Here is a 19529-nt window from a genome sequence, read left to right as displayed (position 1 = left end):
TACAAGAAAGAGGGGTGTTCTACTCAAAAACACAAAGTTTTGGGGATGGATGGGGCTGGAAGGAGTGAATGTTTGGGTTTTGAGGGGGAAGGGCATCAGCTCCAGGACTCAGTGTTTAGGTTGAAGCCACACCAAAATCCAAGACTTAAAGATTTAGGGATTTTTAGATGAAGCCAAAGTGGATTAACAGCGTTGAAAGCACATGCTTCTAGTTATGAAATCACAGCAAAACAAGTTATATGGAACCAGTTATTACGTGCCAACATCCTTGTTAGACTGCACAGCCTGCTAAACAAGACGAACTGTTACCTTCCAACCAGGGCGCCTATTGGCTGCGAGACATGGGAAGCACCTTTCTGCTGCTCTCCCAGCTACAGGAACACCTGCGGTAAACAATGAGCTAACTTATTCTTCACTTTCTTCTTCCTGCAGAGTGGAAGTGCCTCACCCGACCTGTTGATGCATCACAAGCACTTTAATAAACCTGCCAAAACGTTTAGAGAGGCTCTTCTACCCCCTGCTGGTGTCAAGTGGAACGACGATGATTCTTCATGGAAGACCAAATACTCCAGATACACAATAAATACACGGTGGGATGTGAAGTTGTGTCACAGTGAAAACACTTCATTTGCACTTGTATGAAATGAAATGTATGTGTATGTCTACACGGGTGCTTCTGGCTGCCAAACAGGGAACTAATTAATTAATTAATTAAGGTTTTACTAAAGAATGAAGTGAATATTAAAACAACACTGACCTGCAAAATTTCAGTGTTATGTGTCACTGCAGTTATTCCTCCTGTCCACAAGGTATGCAAACATATTCCATCTAATAAATCTAATGAGGCTTCAGCATTATGAGTTAGACAAATCCACCGTGCTGAGAAGACTGGCACGCTGCAGAGTTTCTCACATCCTCTGAGAAAAGGAGGGAGACTCAGGAGGAGGAGGGGTGAAGACAACTTGATTTGAGGTATGTGTCTGCTGGAAATACCAATAAAGTAAATCATTATCATTATCTTTATTTCTTATAGCCTTTTTAGTCCAGACACCACATCTCATGCAACACGTTACCTGCAGCGCCAACAGTCCAGTCTGTGTCGGAGTAAACTAATGTGTGTTGCAAGACCCTGGGGAGAAGATGCCTGAAGAGCCCAACCCTGAGTCGAATCTGACACTCCTCGATTTGAACATCTGTTTTCTTTTATACAATTATAGAGGCAGAAAAACACAGTTGATAGCACTGATCTGTCAGATGGACGAACAAAGGTCACTGTGAGGATGATGATGAGCTAATATTCCATCATCACTTGGCTTCTTTATGATTTGGTATTAACTACAAACACAGCAGAAACAGAAGAAAGGCTTCCAATAAAGCTTTTGGCACGTTGGTGGTGTCATACAGTACATTCACATTCACACAACCTTATCATTCTCAGGGATGCATTTGGTGAATATCTGCTGTTTCTGTGCTTGAAACGTTTTCTGATTTCTTGTAGATTTCTATGTTTCATTAAGTGTTTTTTTGTGATAAGTCCTCTTCCCTTTTGACTCTGTAACGACTCATTATCACATCTTCACATCATCCTGTGACTCTCAGCTGTGTTTTGAAAACATGGCCACTCGTATTGTGATGAACAGTAGTGGTGGTCATCATTAATCTGCAAGCAAAATTCTTTTTTTATCCAGAATTAATCTGCAGAAAAAAAGACTTGGTGCATTTCCGGTCACGATTGTACTCGAAGGCAGATTTGTTTATTTAATCAAATCAGTTGTGGTGGCTTAGAAAATCTTTCAGAATCACAGACCCTCAGATCAGCACCTATTAGATTAAGAAGGGTCTCATGTTTAATGGGATTTGGAGATTTTCTCCCTACACTTGTATCTACACTGCACATGAACAGGTGATCCAGGCCTCGTGAGAGGAACATTTAATTCGCGCCTTGGATGATTTCTGCTAAATAAAAGTGTAGCCACATTGAATTGTTTATATTTCTGTTCAGCATCTTAAGCGTCTTCCTTTGTTGACCTCTGACTACAGCTGGGGAACCACTGTCTGAGAATAAACCATCATGACCCAGATTTCAGTTCAGTGACTGGCGACTTTTTCTTGAGCTCATCACTGAACTCATTCTAGCTGCTGACGTGATCTTCTGGGTTAAAACTCTTATTTGTAGTGTGACCTCTGACCTCCCTGGATGTTTTGTTGTTTCATCTCTTGCTGAATACTACTGTATTTATTCTGTATTCATGTCTGGTTATCCAGCCTTCTCTATCACAACATATTAGTTCATGGATATTGGACCTGTTTGATTGTGGCATCACAGCCTCTTCTAGGTTTTACCTGTTACATAAGTTTCTTTTAGCTGTGATAAGCAGGCATAGGCTAAAACAATGAGTAGTGTTTAATCCTGCTTGGATATATGACATTGAAAAACAGTTAATATCTTGGAGGTTGTTGCTTTGAGTAGGGGCACGTATCCCACGTCTGCGCAGATTAAAATCTTGGTTGGGCCTATCCACAGCACTGCAACAACAGGCCTCCAGCTGTGCTGGAATAATAATCCCTCTGTTTTAATCTGCCTGAGTGGGAGGTGATCCAAGCCTTGGCTCGGGGGCCATCCAAGGGCACAGAGATACACTGAGAAACAGGTTTGATGACAGTTTAATGATGAGCTATTATGAATTGCCCATATGTTGTGTGCAGGACTGCAAATACAGGCTTAAGTCTGTGCGCGTGTTCCTGAGAGAGGAGCAGTATGGGAAAGTCCAGCACGACATCTGGTGATGGCAGTAGTGAAAATCAGTGGATCTTTCTGGTGGGATTTAATCATTGCTATTATGATTATCTGGGCCTCTTATGGTCATATGATGTTTATGTGTGTATAAGCGGGGACGGCTCCAATTCCACTCACAACATCACAGGTTTAAGAGAGGAAGGCCTAAATAGTGGGGATTATTCTCTGCCTCTCGCTCTCGTTCTCTCTCTCTTTTACCCTATTTTTCCAAAGCAAATGCTCTGCCTCTCATTTCAGTCCCTGTTGCGGCGATGACCACAGGGATGAGCACAGCAGGCATCCATCGAGGCTTCCTCAGGAAATACGGTAGGTTTTCTTGAGTTCTTTATGTGTAGTGGACTGTACGTATGCGTTTCTTGAAAGCTTCTCCTATGTTTGACCACAGTTGTCACTTGAATGAAGTGTGTATGTGGTGTTGTGTGTTTTACTGTATGACTATGCACCGAGCAGACAGCACAGTGGGATATAATTGCTGCCACATGCGCTTTTACAGAATGATGAGATGTTAATTTTCCGAGCCAAGTCATGACCGAGGACTCAGCCAGTGTTTCATGTTTTTGTGCTTATGTTACATCTGTTTTAAATCTCCCTTTTTCTTTTGACATCGGCTTCATGATGCATCAGGGGACTAGGCCAGAAGATAGTGCTTACTAGTAAAGTCAGAAGTTCAAGTGTTCTTTTCTCTCCTGACTGTGTGAACTAATACTTTACCGCGTCAAATCATCACAGAAAATCTAAGGAGTTGTTAGCATGTTATTGTTTCTAAGCAGGTGCCATGATGACAGGAAGTCCCTCTACACTCCTACTGTACAACCCCCCCCCCCCGTATCTCCCTCCCGTTTGTAAAATCCACCTGTTCATCTTTAATCCTCTGTATGGAGAAATAATAGAGCAGCCCTTCCCTGTCCACCGATACTGTATGTGGTCTGTATCTATTATCATTATTACACAACTGTCTGGAACACTTGCAGTCCAGTCTAGCACCATCTCCTGTTTCCTGTGCAGTGTTTTGCAGAAAAAGCATTTTCTATTCTCTGCTATTCATGAAAAAAGTTGATGAAGACATTATTTGTTGTTTCTGATTTTAAATTTAAATGATGTGTTAAACATAATTCCATGTGTGAAGCAACGTGGCAAAGGAAGGGGGGAAACAATCATCAACTTTCCACACAGAATTCAGAAATATTTGACTACATCATAAAATATAAACATACTCTCAACCTATGTTTAATGCCTTATTAAATAATCTGTTAATTTTCTGGCTGCAGGAGGCTTCATGTTTAAGCAGTGGAAGGAGAAATACCTTGTGCTGACGATGGAAGGAAGCCTGATGGTGTGCCGGGATGCAGAGTCCCCTCCAGACCAAGTAGTCTCACTACAAACCAACTGTGAGGCCATAGTAGAGGGACGGGAAATCCTTGACCTGCCCAAGTTGCCTCCAGGGGGCAGAAGGGACTGCTGCTTTGCCCTCATCCTGCCACAGAACAAGTTCCTGCTGCTGCTCACAGACAACCCAGATGACTGCAAGTGGGTCTATCACACACACATGAACACCCTTTAGCCCACTTGTTATCAGATGTTAACCAAATATGGTCCCATATTAAAGTTTACATGCTGCAATTAGAAAACAAAAAGAATTCAAACTGTGGATTTAATAACTGGTCAAATGTTTCTGGCTAAAATTAACCTGATATCATGATGTCCAGTAAATATTCTGGACCATTCTTCCTCAAACTCTTCAGTTTAAAGATTTTCCTCGGCTGCTTAGAATGAATGGCTCTGGTGTAGTTATCTGTTGTCTTAAGGTCCGGGCTTCGACAGGAGCCTCTTTAAAATGTGGATTTTCTTTATTGATTGACTTTGATATTTAGGATGATTAGCTGACAGGCAGCCACCCTGACATTATCCTGTAACATAAACTTAGGAATTAATTTCCCCCTGATGCTGACAAACTGTTGATGAGGTTTTGCTGGAGAACAGCAGCTTCCTCAGAGGTGCCCTGCCATCAACATCATGCCTCATGCATCCATGAAATCATAATCTGCACATGGTTCATTCAGCACTGTTGCAGTGGTGAGGGCTGGGTGCCTGCTTCTAGGGAGAGCAGACACTGTCATCTAAACTCTTTACAGTTTTATGACAGTCAACAAATGTTGATTTAAAGTATTCTGAAAATCTCTTCAGTTTTCTCTTCACCATCTGTATGGTTCACATCTGCAGATGTTTCTTGTAAACATAAAACACAGCTGTATACTCTATACAGTTCATACAATATGTGTTGAACTACTCTCCACACTTGTTTCACTGACTTGATTCCAAGTTTGGAAACTTCGGACTCCAGTTCGCTTTTATCGGTGTCATTACTTTTTCCAACACTGAATCTGGATTTGTTTGTTTATTTGACTTAAATAGGTGTTTATTCATAATTTCAGTCTAGATTATTATATGTTAATACACTAACGTCAACGCAAATCCAGGCAATTCCAAATGATTGACTAACTTTTTTATTGACACTGCAGGTTTCCTTTGTCCCACATACTATCAGGAGGGCTGACTGGAGGTTATCAGATTTGGACAGTGTGTGTTATCTTGTGTTGTATTGTAAGGAGCTACATGCCTAAATTGGATTGAAATACTTTGTCCTGCTTACCTTTCACAGTCTTTGGCTGAAGTTGATCAGGAAAGTGAGAGAGGTGAGTCACTTCCTTTAACTTCAGTCTGATCCTGCTACTGCTTCATTCAGCACTGAGTTTGTTATGAGGCCTCATCTCAACATCTCACCCCTCATTTCCAGCACTGTGTTTATATATATATATTATTATAGCAATAATTAAATAGTGTTTTCCAGTATCTGTGACATGACCTTGTGTTTGTCTTGTTATCTAGGGTGTCATGTCACCCCTGACCCTCCAGAGACAGCGCAGCATCACTCCCTGCATCACCGACAGAGACCCCCTTCCTGACTCCTCCAGTGATAAAGACCCTGGGTCGCCCAGGGTCAGTGAGGGCAGCTCTCCTTTGTCTCGAGTCAGTGAACGTGGAGGCTCCTTCAGAGACAGAGGCCAAAACCAAGGTATGATAAAAGGTTATCTGTAGTGACTTCTCAGAGCTACATGAAAGGTTTAGTGTGGTGAATGAGAGCTGGATATGTGGTCTTCTAAAAACAATACAACATCTAATCTTCAGCAGACACAGAATGTTTCGCTAGGAGTGAATGCATTTCTTAATTTGTTCATGTTTCAACATGAATGAATTTGTGGAATAAGGAGCATATACATGAATTACCAATAAAAAGCTTGTTGCCTAAAAGTGTGTGTATCAGTTTCAGTTTTTATATATATTCTATTTGAATGTGTAGCTTGTGTTTTATTTCCCTGCAGCTTTTCATTTGCTAAGCATCTCCACTAGCAACTGGGAAACCCAAACAGTGAGCAAAAGCAGAAAGGAGCTGCAGAGTAGGAGCTTTAGCAGCAATTAGATTGAATCTTATTGTCACAAATCCTACATCACTGTGCTACAGTACTTGAGATAAAGTAACAGCTGATGTCAATGAGCCTAATTTGCTGTATTTCATAAAACAATAATTCAGTGGATGATTCATTATTACTCATTGATTGTTGAACGTCTCCTGCAGCTAGTGCACCACGGCGCCCTCTGCGTAGCGTTTCTGTGGCCCCCCCTCATCGTGTGTCAGACTGTCTTCGCCATGGCAACAGCAGCGATGCCCGGGCAGTGAGGGCAGTCTGCCTGCTGATGGGAGGGGCGGCAGCATCCTCTGCTCTGGGATACCTCAACTCCTGCTCCCCTTCCTCTTCCCTTGCCAGTAGAGCCCCAGAGATCGCTCACGGCACAGGAGGCTTCTCAGAGCTTGCTGGAGGCGGCTCCTTCCACGCCTGCAGCCAGGACGTCGACTCCCCCCACTTCAACAGCTTCGATTTTGAAGGAGACTCCGACTTTGATGCATTTGACTGTGGAGGCTTTGCTTTTTAGTTGTGACTAGAAAGAGAGAGAAACTGAAAGACCTTTTATTCGTACTGTGTTGGTATTCCTTTATCATGCAAGGGAATTGTTCTTAACTAATCACCCTTTTGGGTTATCTGTAAGTCTAAATTCATGAAGGTGTTCTTCCTGGCAGTATGCCCATGCTCCTCAGGTAATTCATGCATCATCTCGACTCCTTTGGAAACTGTCAGTCTATTGTTTATTTATTAGCCTTTCCATACCTCAGGATGGCCGGGGGTTAACTGGGTGAGTAGTGGAATGATTTTATTTATGAGGATTTTAGTCTCCAGTTGTTTATCCAATGTTTAATCTTATCTTCTTATCTTAACTGTGTACATTTTATACTTGAATGTGAATATTTTCTCCTCATCCACATTTTCTGTATTTCATCAGTATGTTGCTCAATTTCCTTTTGCCCTGCCTTTTAAAAATCACCCCATTACCCACCATCTGCTCGTATCTTTCATGAAAAGCAGTCTAAAGGTGAACTGTGAATAAATCCTACTGTCTTTCTCTCTAGAGCCTTTGGCTCTCAGTCTCTTGTTTGTTTGCTGGTGGAGCAGCAGTGCAGACAGCAGGGCAGGGTTTGGAGGGCAGATTTGGGCCTGAATAGTCATGTGTGCTTTGTCTCACAGCAAAAATAATCCTTTGGATTTAGAGCTCATGAGCTCGATGTGGACTATGCATGTGCTGAGATCAACATCCAGCACCTTTTTGCAATTTGCACGTCTTCTTGCTGTCTTCATTTGTCATATAAGAAATACAGAGATCACGATGCCAGGAGATTCAAAGAAATGTTTCACACAGATGGAAATAAATCTATTTACCTTACTAATAAATAACTAAATGACATTTTATCACAAACACCACTGGTGTTTATCATGTTGTAATAAACATAATATCAACACTGCCAATCAGGGTAAAGAGTCAGCTTACATTGCTAGTAATACCAGTCTGTGATAGTCTGTATATCTGTGGCTTACCGCTGCTGATAAAGGTCATTCCAGTTCCAGTTCCAGTTCCAGACCTTTGTGCAAGATTAATGCAACATAAATTCATAAAAATTCACAATCATCTCCATTTACAAGATTACTTTGTACCTTTCCAGTTCTATGCTAATTAACAATTCTTGAATTAAAGTAATTAGAAGTATTCCTGTGAGGTGTGGTTCACATCAGCAGATGCTTCTTGTAACCAGCAAACTTAATACTTGTGTTTATGTATTTATGTAGTTTATGTAGTGTTACCTCTAACCAACATATCCAATCCTGACTCCAGTCTCCAGTTAGCTTTTATTGGTGTCTTTTTTTTCCACATTTCTAACCTACATTGTAAATGTGTATTTGTTTTTTTTAATTTTATTTAAAATAAGCAGTTTTCATAATCTGAGCTCAAATAAAGATCTAAACACATTCTATTTGAATCAACTAATGTAAACATAAATGCAGGTGATGAATAACTTTTTATTGACACTGCAGGTTTCCTTTGTCCCACATACTGTCAGGAGTGTTTACTTCAGATGGTTATCAGACTTGAACAGTGTGTGTTACCTTGTGTTGTTTTATTATTCTACATGTCCAAATCTGATTGAAACACTTTGTCCCACTTGCCTTTCACAGTCTTTGGCTGACATTCATCAGTAAAGTGAAAGAGGTGAGTCACTCATTCTTTAGTCTGGACCTGCTGCTGCTTCATTCAACACAGATTTTGTGTCTGCAACCCAACACCTGACAATATCTGACTTTTAGATTGTGTTTTTGTCTCATTATCTGGGCTGTCATGTCAGATTTTTTCAAATGAGCTAAATGTGTATTTGAAGAGATTAAAACACTACAATGAAGTGAGTTCTCTCAACTGTGCCAGAATAATGAGCATTGATTTGGATTCATAGTATAGCTCCTGCAACGGTCCAGCTGGTTCAAGTAATTCAGTGTGGGACCGACTAATGAAGAGAAAAGAATACAAAATTATAGTGTTGTGTGATTTTCTGCAATTTACTGTGAAATTCAAAGTGCTCAAACCCAATGAAGGTCATTGCACAAACATGCATCTGTGATCCGTAGCCTAAAGCATAAAATCATAAGCAAATCTCTTTCAGTTCACAGTAGAAAACATTATTCAGGAGCTAACCTATCCTGACAAAGCTGACTTTATACGGAGGGGGCACTCAGTCGTCCTAACATGCAGAGAAGCTCTCCCTATGTCTTAGTTGCTCCTCACCAATAACAGATAACATATTGTCACATATACAGTATACACTTATACTGTATATGGAGACACCCCCAGCATAACCAGAACATCTTCAGCCTAAATAAACTATATGTAGACTAATTGCAGTATAATTATTGACCAAACTATACACTGAATAAAAAAAACAGGTAAAGCAACATGTCTGCACACTCCGAGTGTGAAAGCTTTGGATTTTACTGCATTGCTCAGCACCTTTATCTCTCTCTCTTAAACTGCACTCTACAATCTTTATCTCTTTCTGATGGTAGTGCTTGTAAAATTATATGTTATATAACCTTGCCCCGGGGTATGTGTACATGTAGGTAACACAAGTTGGTAAGAAGTGTGTCATGTGTCAAATATTGTATATAAATATAAAATATTGTAACGAATGCTTTTTGTCATTCTTGCTTCACACTGGCCTTAAATCAATGAAATGCAATAATAAGGTAAAGGTGTACACAGGTACGCAGGTGTGTCACATGGTTCACCTCTGTCCTAATGCTGTGCTCCTATCAACGGCCTGTTAAACATCAACAAATACTCAGCTGGAGCCAATCACACACTGAGGTGAGTGGGTGAGTAAATATAAGAGAGATCTGCTGGTCAGTGTAGAGACAGGAAGACAAAGTGTGGAGAGTAGGATGGACTTTTTTGTGACAGTCGTACTAGCAGGGCTGATCGTAGCTCTGTTGTGGTTCAGCACAAGAAGCAGAAAATACCCTTTGCCTCCAGGACCTGTTGCACTTCCTCTCATAGGAAACCTGCCACAAGTGGACAAGAATGCTCCTTTTAAGAGCTTTCTCAAGGTGAGTTTAGATACAAGACAATGATGTCTGTTCATTATTTATACGAACATTAGAATGATTGTTACTCTAACATGTCATTTTCTTTTTCTAGTTTAGCGAAACCTATGGTCCTGTGATCACAGTGTACCTGGGGCTGCAGCGGACAGTTGTTCTGGTGGGATATGATGCCGTGAAGGAGGCTCTGGTGGACCAGGCTGATGACTTTGCAGGAAGAGGACAAGCAGCATTCGCACTCAAATTTACCAAAGGCTATGGTAACACAAGTCTATCAACTGACCAGTGATTGTTTTTGTCTCTCTGTGGTTTCATGCCTGTATGTGTCTATATCTCCATGGCTCCATGTGTAAGTCCAGTTGGTCACTAAGCACATGTTTCTTTTTGTTAGGTCTGATCATCAGTAACGGTGAACGTTGGCGCCAGCTGCGACGTTTCACACTGACCACCTTAAGAGACTTTGGGATGGGACGCAAAGGGATGGAAGAGTGGACACAGGAAGAGAGCAAACACATGAGGGATCAAATAGAAACTTACAAAGGTGTGTTTGTAAGTTAAGGCTGATATGAAAGAGGACTCACACCTTTAATTTAAAAAGACACTTTAAGCTACATACTACATATAACTTGAACAAACAGCTGGTGAAGTGAAATAATGCTTTACTTAGTTATCTTGTTTTGGAGAGGTGCTGTTGATGCCTCCCATGAAGTCAGACTTACAGAACAGAGCTGTCAGCAGAGTACAGATCCATGCTCATGACAGAGAGATGTAGGTTTTTGGAGTGAGTCTCACCCTTCTTTTCAATCAGAGAATAAAACAATTCCAGTTAGTTTAATCAGTGTTTCCCCATCAGTAAGTTAGGGGCCAAACTGTATTTGTATAATGTATTTTTTCTGGATTATTACCTTTAACTGTATTCTCATCTTCTTCTCCAGCCAAATCATTTGATCCTACGTTCGTGTTGAGCTGCACCGTGTCCAATGTGATCTGCTGCTTGGTGTTTGGAGAACGCTTCAGTTACGATGACAAGCAGTTCATGGACCTACTCAACATCATATCTGAAGTTATAACGTTTGGTAGCACACCTTGGGGTCAGGTAGGTGCAGGTTGGAGCCGCAAATACAGCAGCTGATGATCCGTGAAATATAATTCTGTTTTCTTTTAATGTACTTATTTCATCTACTATGACATATGTACTCCCACAGATGTACAACATCTTTCCCTGGCTGATGGAACGTCTTCCTGGTCCCCATCACACTGTTTTTGGCAGGATTGCGTCGTTGAAAGAGTTTGTCATGCGGAAGATCCAAGAGCACAAAGAAACACTGGACCCCAGCTCCCCAAGAGACTTCATTGACTGTTTCCTCATCAGAATCAGTCAGGTTAGAACTTCAAGATGATGTTTGGTTTAGGGATTAATGTTGTCTTTTGATCAAGCCGTCTGGGTCTCTCAGGAACTATCACCTGGGTGTAAGATCCTACGGGAAACTCCTTCAAACCCACATCCCAGAAAGATAGTGACAACACTTACAACTGACAAAAGGTTGTGAAACCTACCTGGGGGGGTGTTCCCCAGGTATAAAAGCCCTGATTTTCCTTTGTCCGGGGTCTTTCTTCATTCTAACCATTTAGTGTGTTTGATTGACCTTCTTTGCAAAGAATAAACCTTGTCGGCCGGCAGAAGTCTCCATTTCCTTACTCACCAGAGCAGAGAAAATTTCCACAACAGGATCCGTTTAAGCAGTATCCTGTAACTTAAGAGTTCCTTCACATCTCGGATGTAGACTGATTTTAAACAAATCTGTTAAGAATGATCTAATAACATCACTGGGCTTTTATTACTTGTTGCTTCAAGTGCTTTTTAATACTTTGAATTTTGACTCTGTTGTGTATCTTGTATAGTAACACTTGTGACTTTGTCTTGTCAGGAAAAGGACAATCACACAACTGAATTCCACTATGACAACTTGGTGTTTACAGTGCTGAATCTTTTCCTGGCTGGAACAGAAACCACCAGCTCCACCATCAGATATGCCCTCAATGTGCTGGTCAAATACCCAGACATACAGGGTAGGTCCCCTCACAGAGGACACCTTTGTTTAATTTTATTTTTAGAAATATAATATTGTAAAGAACTGAAAAAAGGCTGTAGATTCACCTGTGGAGTGGAAATATTTTTGCTTTATCTTGTCCAGAGAAAATGCAGCAGGAGATTGACACTGTTATTGGAAGGGAGCGTTGCCCCAACATGGAGGACAGGAAGTCCCTCCCCTTCACAGATGCTGTCATTCATGAGGTTCAGCGTTTTCTGGATCTTACTCCTTTTAGTGTCCCTCATTATGCACTCAAGGACATCTCTTTCAGAGGTTACACAATCCCTAAGGTATTTCCAATTCCAATATATCATGTTTATTAGACAGTCTGTACCATGTGACACTGCAGGAACAAACATAATTTAAATGTTTTTATGAAATCATTAATACAGTAACATGATGTATTTCTCCTAATAGGACACTGTGATTCTTCCCTTGTTGCACTCTGTGCTGAAAGATAAAAAACAATGGTCAACACCTTGGTCCTTTAACCCCCAGCACTTCCTGGACCAGAACAGCAACTTTAAGAAAAATCCTGCATTTCTGCCATTTTCTGCAGGTAAAACACAGACATCAGTTCAGTAAATCAGCAGTAATGTGAATATTAACATGCATATCGAACATGTTAACATCATATGAGTCTGAATCTGTGTTTTACTTGCTTGTGTGCGTAGTTTGTTTGTGTATAATGAACAACATGCTAGCTATCTTATTATAAACATAAATATTTTAGTGATAGTGCAAAGTTGATGTTCTGTCTCCTTGCAGGGAAGAGAGCCTGTGCTGGCGAGGCTCTGGCTCGTATGGAGCTTTTTATCTTCTTAGTGTCTCTGCTGCAGCATTTCACCTTCTCCTGTGCTGAAGGCCCTGACAGTATAAACCTCATTCCAGAGTACAGCAGCTTTGCAAATGTGCCACGCAGGTACAAGATCATCGCCACACCCCGGTGAAAAGATGAATTCCACTGTGTTTATTGTTTCTTGAAGCACTAAATCACTCACAAGAACAAGGAAAACATAAAGTGTTGTGATGAAGCAGTTTTCTGATATTGTCATTTTGTTCGTACTGCAACAAAATCTGTTTCTTCTGAATCACAATTTTCTGTCCTCCTTAACGTTGTCTTCTAATACTGATGTTGTTTTTGTACATTTTGATCAATTTATTGAAATTGAAATAAATCTAAAATTCTTTTGTGTTTATTTCCAAGAGAGAAATACTTAAATGTAAGAAAATATTGTAACCTGTTATTCAGATACATTTCTAGTTCTGCTGCTATCTCTTATTTCTGCTGTTCGTGTTGTGTTATTCTTCATTGATTTTGGATGAGAAGTTAATTAGTGAAGTGCAGACTCTCCCACTGACCGTCAAAATAAAGTTTTAGTGCCTAAATCTGAATTGTTTGTCCTGTACTGTGTGTATATATATATGTAACTGTATATAACGATGAATGATATGACTTTTAACCTTAAATGTTTGTTTTATATGCATGTTAAAAGAGTTATTTTTTTGTCTGTAGATGTTTAACTCTGCCAACTTTGAAAAACACAGAAAAGGTTTTGGTAAAGAAATCACGAAAACATTCTGCATTTTTAATCTGAGATTTTGTCCATGTAGCCACAGACATGTCCACCAAAAGTTTGTAACTTAATGATATGAATGATTACACCAGTAGAATATTATATTTTACTATTATCCCCCGATATAACAGTGTTTAGTTTCATTGATTAAACCCTTTGTCAATCACAACTATCAAAGCATAGGATTGGTTGGCTGCTCACGTAGGGAAAAGTTATTCTAATTGGGTTGTTGATCAAATGATTAGTTAGTATATATTGAAAGAGTGGAATTGTGTTGATCAGGGCCAAATTGGTGATGTTCAATGATGTGCAAAAAGCACAAATACCGGAAATGAAAAAACAAAAACAAAAACATAGACAAAGGAATATTGGATAATGTGGTAGGACTAAAATCTTAAGTACATTTTGTTCATTGGAACATAAGGATTACAGTGGCACCAAGCACAGAGGGTAACAAGAAAAAAGTTTATAATTCACATTTATCAATCAGATAGTCAGATCAAATATTCAAAAATAAAACCTTAATTTTTATTTTTAAACAATTCAAGTGAGCTGCTTAAAAACAAAATAAATAGTACAGTAGAGAAAAAAAAAAAGTAATTGCACAGATGAATGAAATCCTAGTTAAACAGGTGTAGCAGGTCTAACTGTGAAAAACATCTGCCTGAGTAATGCTGTATTTTGATAAATGGTGAAATTAAATTAAAAAATAAACTTTGTTAAAATGTGATTTGTTTGCTTTAACTTTCTGTTACATATCTGAATAAATTCAGGTAACAATAAATATACACATTTATTTTCTCTAGGAGGTAATTTATTGACATTTACTTCATAGTATTAATAGGTGTGATGCATTTAAAGAAAAAAAATGTTTTTCTTATCTACAAGCATGTTAACAGTTAATAGAAGATTAAAATACTGTAAATGCAAAAGGAGACATACATGTGAACACACAGCTTTAGAAAAGATTTCAGTTTGTACTTTGTGCATAGCTCGCTCATAGTGATGGTTTTCTGCTATATAAGCAAGGTAGCAACAAACATCTACCAAAGCTGTATTGCAATAAATGTAGTGTATGTTTTATAGAGAGAGTCAGACCATCAAGCAATGAAAAGCTGTCAAAGTGGAGCCTCTCTTTTCACCGGGGTGTGGCGATGATCTTATACCTGCGAGGCACATTTGCAAAGCTGCTGTACTCTGGAATGAGGTTTATACTGTCAGGGCCTTCAGCACAAGAGAAGGTGAAATGCTGCAGCAGAGACACTAAGAAGATAAAAAGCTCCATACGAGCCAGAGACTCGCCGACACAGGCTCTCTTCCCTGCAACGACACACAACAACAATGAAAACAATGTATTATAAAAACAGTTGACTTTGATTGTAAATAGGGAAAGTGAGTGAGGTATAGTGAACAACGTAGCTGGTTTATTGTTTATTAGTGATGGACAAACCACACTCACAAACAAAATTGTCAAGTAAAACTTGAGGCTGTTGATGAGCGCGTTAACTGACGTCTGTGTTTTACCTGCAGAAAATGGAAGAAATGCAGGATTTTTCTTAAAGTTGCTGTTCTGGTCCAGGAAGTGCTGGGGGTTAAACGACCGAGGTGTTGACCATTGTTTTTCATCTTTCAGCACAGAGTGCAACAAGGGAAGAATCACGGTGTCCTATTGGGAGAAATACATCATGTTAGTTTATTAATGATTTTATAAAAACATTTAAATGATGTTTGTTCCTGCAGTGACGCATGGTACAGACTGTCTAACAAACATGATATATTGGAATTGGAAATACCTTGGGGATTGTGTAACCTCTGAAAGAGATGTCCTTGAGTGCATAATGAGGGACACTAAAAGGAGTAAGATCCAGAAAACGCTGAACCTCATGAATGACAGCTTCTGTGAAGGGGAGGGACTTCCTGTCCTCCATGTTGGGGCAACGCTCCCTTCCAATAACAGTGTCAATCTCCTGCTGCATTTTCTCTGGACAAGATAAAGCAAAAATATTTCCACTCTGATCTGTTGGTTTGACTGTTATAAGACAGGTGGATCTACAGACTTCATCATAATGTATTTATAAAAACAAAGCAAGATGACTGTGTCCTCTGTGAGGGGACCTACCCTGTATGTCTGGGTATTTGATCAACACGTTAAGGGCATATCTGATGGTGGAGCTGGTGGTTTCTGTTCCCGCCACAAACAGATTCAGCACTGTAACCACCAAGTTGTCATAGACAAATTCAGTTGTAAGATTGTCTTTCTCCTGAGGGAACAATATAGAAACAACTTTGTAAGATGTGCAATATTCAAAATATTCAAATACACAAATATACAATTGTTTGAATAATTAAACATTTTGACTCCAGGAAGATCTGTTTAAGATCTGTTTAAGATCTGTTTAAGATCTGTTTAAGATCTGTTTACACTACAGCTTTACAAAGTGCAGTGACTTCAGGAGAAAAACAAATGTCACTAAGAGGCTGTTGCTCATTTTAATCCTGAAGTTTTTACCAACCTGATTGATTCTGAGGAGGAAACAGTCAATGTAGTCTCTCGGGGAGCTGGGGTCCAGTGTTTCTTTGTGCTCCTGGATCTTCATCTCAGTAAACTCTTTCATTTCCTTAATCTCTGCAAAAACAGTGTGATGGCGACCAGGAAGACTTTCCATTAGCCATGGAAAGATGTTGTACATCTGTAGGAGGGATGCACACGACATGCTGCATCTTTTTCTGTTTTTTCTGTTTCTGTTTTTGGTAAAATGTTAGAGAAAAAACTCTCCTAATATACTTTGGAGATGATGTTAGGACACTTTATCAAAACTAGCACAAAAAACATTGCTGCCGATTTTGAGACCTGCACCTACCTGACCCCAAGGGGTGCTGCCAAACCTTATGATCCCAGATATGATTTTGAGGAGGCGCAGGAACTGCTCATTGTCATAACTGAAGCGTTGGCCAAACACCAAGCAGCAGATCACATTGGACACAGTGCAACTCAGCAAGAACATGGGGTCAAAAGGCATGGCTGGAGGAGAAAAAGAAAACATATTCTCAATCTAGAACTCATCAACAAAGTATGTTACCTTACAATTTATAGTTACAGTTAAAGTGACCTCTAATGGCTGTACTGTAGTAATTATAACAGGATTAAATCCGGAAGTCACGTGACACTGTTAACAAGTTTGTGACAAGTAGTTTGTACTTTGGCGGTTTGTCACCGCTTCAACTTTGATTACAGCCATATTCACCGTGGCATCATTTCGATAAGCTTCTGCAATGTCACAACATTTATTCTCATCCAGAGTTGCATAAATTTTTCGTCAAAATCTTGTATTGATGTTGGGAGAGTGGGACTGTTGTGCAGTCTTCTCCACCACATCCTAAAGATTCTCACTGGGATTAAGGTCTGGACTCTGGTGGCCAATCCATGTGTGAAAATGATGTGTCATGCTCCCTGAACCACTCTTTCACAATTTGATCCTGATGAATCCTGACACTGTCATCTTGAGATATGTCCGTGTCAACAGGAAGAAAAAATCCATTGATGGAATAACCTGGTCCTTCAGTATATCCAGGTAGTCAGCTGACCTCATTCTTTGGGCACATAACATTGATGAACCTAGACCTGACCAACTGCAGCAACCCCAGATCATAGCACTGCCCCCACAGGCTTGTACGGTTGGCACTAGTCATGATGAGTGCATCACTTCACCCGCCTCTCTTCTTACCCTGATGCTCCCATCACTCTGGAACAGGGTAAATCTGGACTCATCAGACCACATGACCTTCTTCCATTGGACAGTTCTTAACCCAGTTTTAGTAGTTTCATCAATCTCCTTAGATGTTCTCTTTGTTTGATTCATGTCAGTAATTTGACCCTTCTAAAACAGATTAACATCTTTTCCACAGCCACAGGATGTGTCTTCAGACATATTTGTATAAGAAATAAGAAGCTACTCACTGCATCAGTTAGAGTTAAATAACTTGTTGCCAGTTGAAAAGTAATAATCCATGCAGTAATTATCCAATGGGAGGCTCTTACCTATTTGCTTAGACTTAGACTTAGATATTTTTTGGATGGGCAGTGTGTTTGGATTTGTTTTTTTTTTTTGTAATGTTAATTATTAATTCTCTGTGTCACAAAGTTGCTAAGTTTATCCAGTGGCTGGATAGTGTAGTGATAAGATTGCCGCCTTTCATGTGGGAGAGCAGTTGGGGCCTACCTCAGGGAGGGGTCCTTAGGCAAGACCTCTTAACTCTTACCCAGCCTGCCTTTGTACCTTGTACCCCACTGTAAGTCACTTTGGATAAAAGCATCTGCCAAATGACTAAATGTAATGTAAAGCCGAACTGGCATCTTTTGGCTCTTACAATAACAGCTGAAAACACACCTTTGTAAGTTTCTATTTGATCCCTGATGTGTTTGCTCTCTTCCTGGATCCACTCTTCCATGCCTTTGCGTCCCATCCCGAAGTCTCTTAGGGTCGTCAGTGTGAAACGTCTCAGTTGGCGCCAGCGCTCTCCGTTACTGATTGTCAAACCTGACAAAAAGAAAATATGTGCATGTTGAGGGGCCATACGAGGAGAAGCCAAGTAGATATAGCATGCAGGCATGAAACCACTAAAAAAACACCAGCTTCCTTAATAGAAATGACAACTTCGAAGTGTCTTGTATTACCATAGCCTCTGGTAGCTTTGAGCAAAAACGGTATTTGTCCTCTGCCTGTGAAGTCATCAGCCTGGTCCACCAGAGCCTCCTTCACGACATCATATCCCACCAGAACAACCGTCCGCTGCAGCCCAAGGTACACTGTGATCACAGGACCGTAGGTTTCACTGAACTAGAAAACGATTCAATTTGTTAGAGTACCAGTCATAAAATTAGAGCATACAATTATTCTTGTGCTAAGGTTAAATTCAGTACATTTGAATAATAAACAGATATCTGCTCTCAATTATTTTTCTCACATCACATCACTCATTATTATACAACCTTCATAAACTCACCTTGAGAAAGCTCTTAAAAGGAGCTTTTTTGTCCACTTGTGGCAGGTTTCCTATGAGAGGAAGTGCAACAGGTCCTGGAGGCAAACGGTATTTCCTGCTTCTTGTGCTGAACCACAACAGAGCTACGATCAGCCCTGCTAGTACGACTGTCACAGAAAAGTCCATCCTACTCTCCACACTTTGTCTAGTTGCTTCAATTGTTAACAGATTTCTTATACTCACTCCGTCACCCACTCTCTTCACTCTGATTGGCTCTCTCCCATTAGCTGTGTTATAATTAACAGACAGTTGGCAAGAGTGCAGCATAAGGTCATAGACAAACAGTGTGACTCTTCTGTCTACCTTTACACTAAGCATAAAAAGTCAAAGGATGTTTTGCATCTACTCCTGTTTCCTTCTACAATCCATGCACATGCAGTTTGTTTAACTAGTGATTCAAAATTGCCTGTAGGTGTAAATGGATGTCTGTCTCTGTATGGTTCTGCATGGGAGTCATTAGAGAGACTGGAAACCTGTTGAAGATATACTAAATACCAAACTTACCCAAACTATCCAGTGACAGCTGGGATTTGTTTTCTAACTATCCCTGCACTTATAACTTCTGATTGGCTCTCTAGGACCAGGGCTTCCTAACCCTGGTTTGGATAATGGATGCAACTGAGTGTAAAGGCTTGTTTAGATTGCTCTGTGTATTCATCTCTCGTTTCACCTGGACTTTAATCTTTACCTCTTGATGCTAGTGTGAGCAAAGGGAACAGAATATGTTGCATAACATGTAAAAGTACTGATTATTGATTAATAAAACTGCCATAATGCCTATCATTTGATTTAATTTGACCTAACAGTCCATGTGGTTAATTGTCTCACTTGTCATTGAAATAATACTAATTGAATTTTTATATCTTAATGATCAGTAGAAGTTAACGGTTGAATGAAGTATCAAAAATATGTAAGGTTGATACCTTTTGTTAAGACCCAGAGTGCCATCTGAAATCATGCTGTTAATATTAACACACGTAGCAGA

General features: G+C 40.0%; 3 protein-coding genes across 3 annotated transcripts; 2 read left to right on the top strand and 1 right to left on the bottom strand.

Annotated features, from left to right (window-relative positions):
• The first annotated feature begins 3034 nt into the window (after positions 1-3034).
• Positions 3035-6787, top strand: LOC113149140. Its single transcript, XM_026341027.1, has 5 exons — positions 3035-3103; positions 4066-4324; positions 5457-5490; positions 5684-5870; positions 6432-6787. Exons 1-5 carry the CDS (start codon positions 3049-3051, stop codon positions 6785-6787), a joined length of 891 nt encoding a protein of 296 aa, XP_026196812.1. The 5' UTR covers positions 3035-3048.
• Positions 6788-9637: 2850 nt separating this feature from the next.
• Positions 9638-13340, top strand: LOC113166762 (cytochrome P450 2G1-like). Its single transcript, XM_026366910.1, has 9 exons — positions 9638-9837; positions 9929-10091; positions 10223-10372; positions 10767-10927; positions 11037-11213; positions 11760-11901; positions 12027-12214; positions 12342-12483; positions 12693-13340. The coding sequence occupies exons 1-9, from the start codon at positions 9673-9675 to the stop codon at positions 12872-12874; spliced, it is 1470 nt and encodes a 489-aa protein (XP_026222695.1). The 5' UTR covers positions 9638-9672; the 3' UTR covers positions 12875-13340.
• A 713-nt stretch (positions 13341-14053) lies between these two features.
• Positions 14054-18916, bottom strand: LOC113166745 (cytochrome P450 2G1-like). Its single transcript, XM_026366888.1, has 9 exons — positions 18506-18916; positions 18177-18339; positions 17890-18039; positions 16363-16523; positions 16015-16191; positions 15621-15762; positions 15295-15482; positions 15026-15167; positions 14054-14821 (listed from the first exon to the last, which is right to left on the bottom strand). The coding sequence occupies exons 1-9, from the start codon at positions 18860-18862 to the stop codon at positions 14640-14642; spliced, it is 1662 nt and encodes a 553-aa protein (XP_026222673.1). The 5' UTR covers positions 18863-18916; the 3' UTR covers positions 14054-14639.
• Between the last annotated feature and the right edge of the window lie 613 nt (positions 18917-19529).

Source organism: Anabas testudineus, chromosome 13, assembly GCF_900324465.2.
Source record: "Anabas testudineus chromosome 13, fAnaTes1.2, whole genome shotgun sequence".
NCBI lineage: Eukaryota > Metazoa > Chordata > Actinopteri > Anabantiformes > Anabantidae > Anabas > Anabas testudineus.
This window is presented reverse-complemented; position numbering and strand designations above follow the sequence as displayed.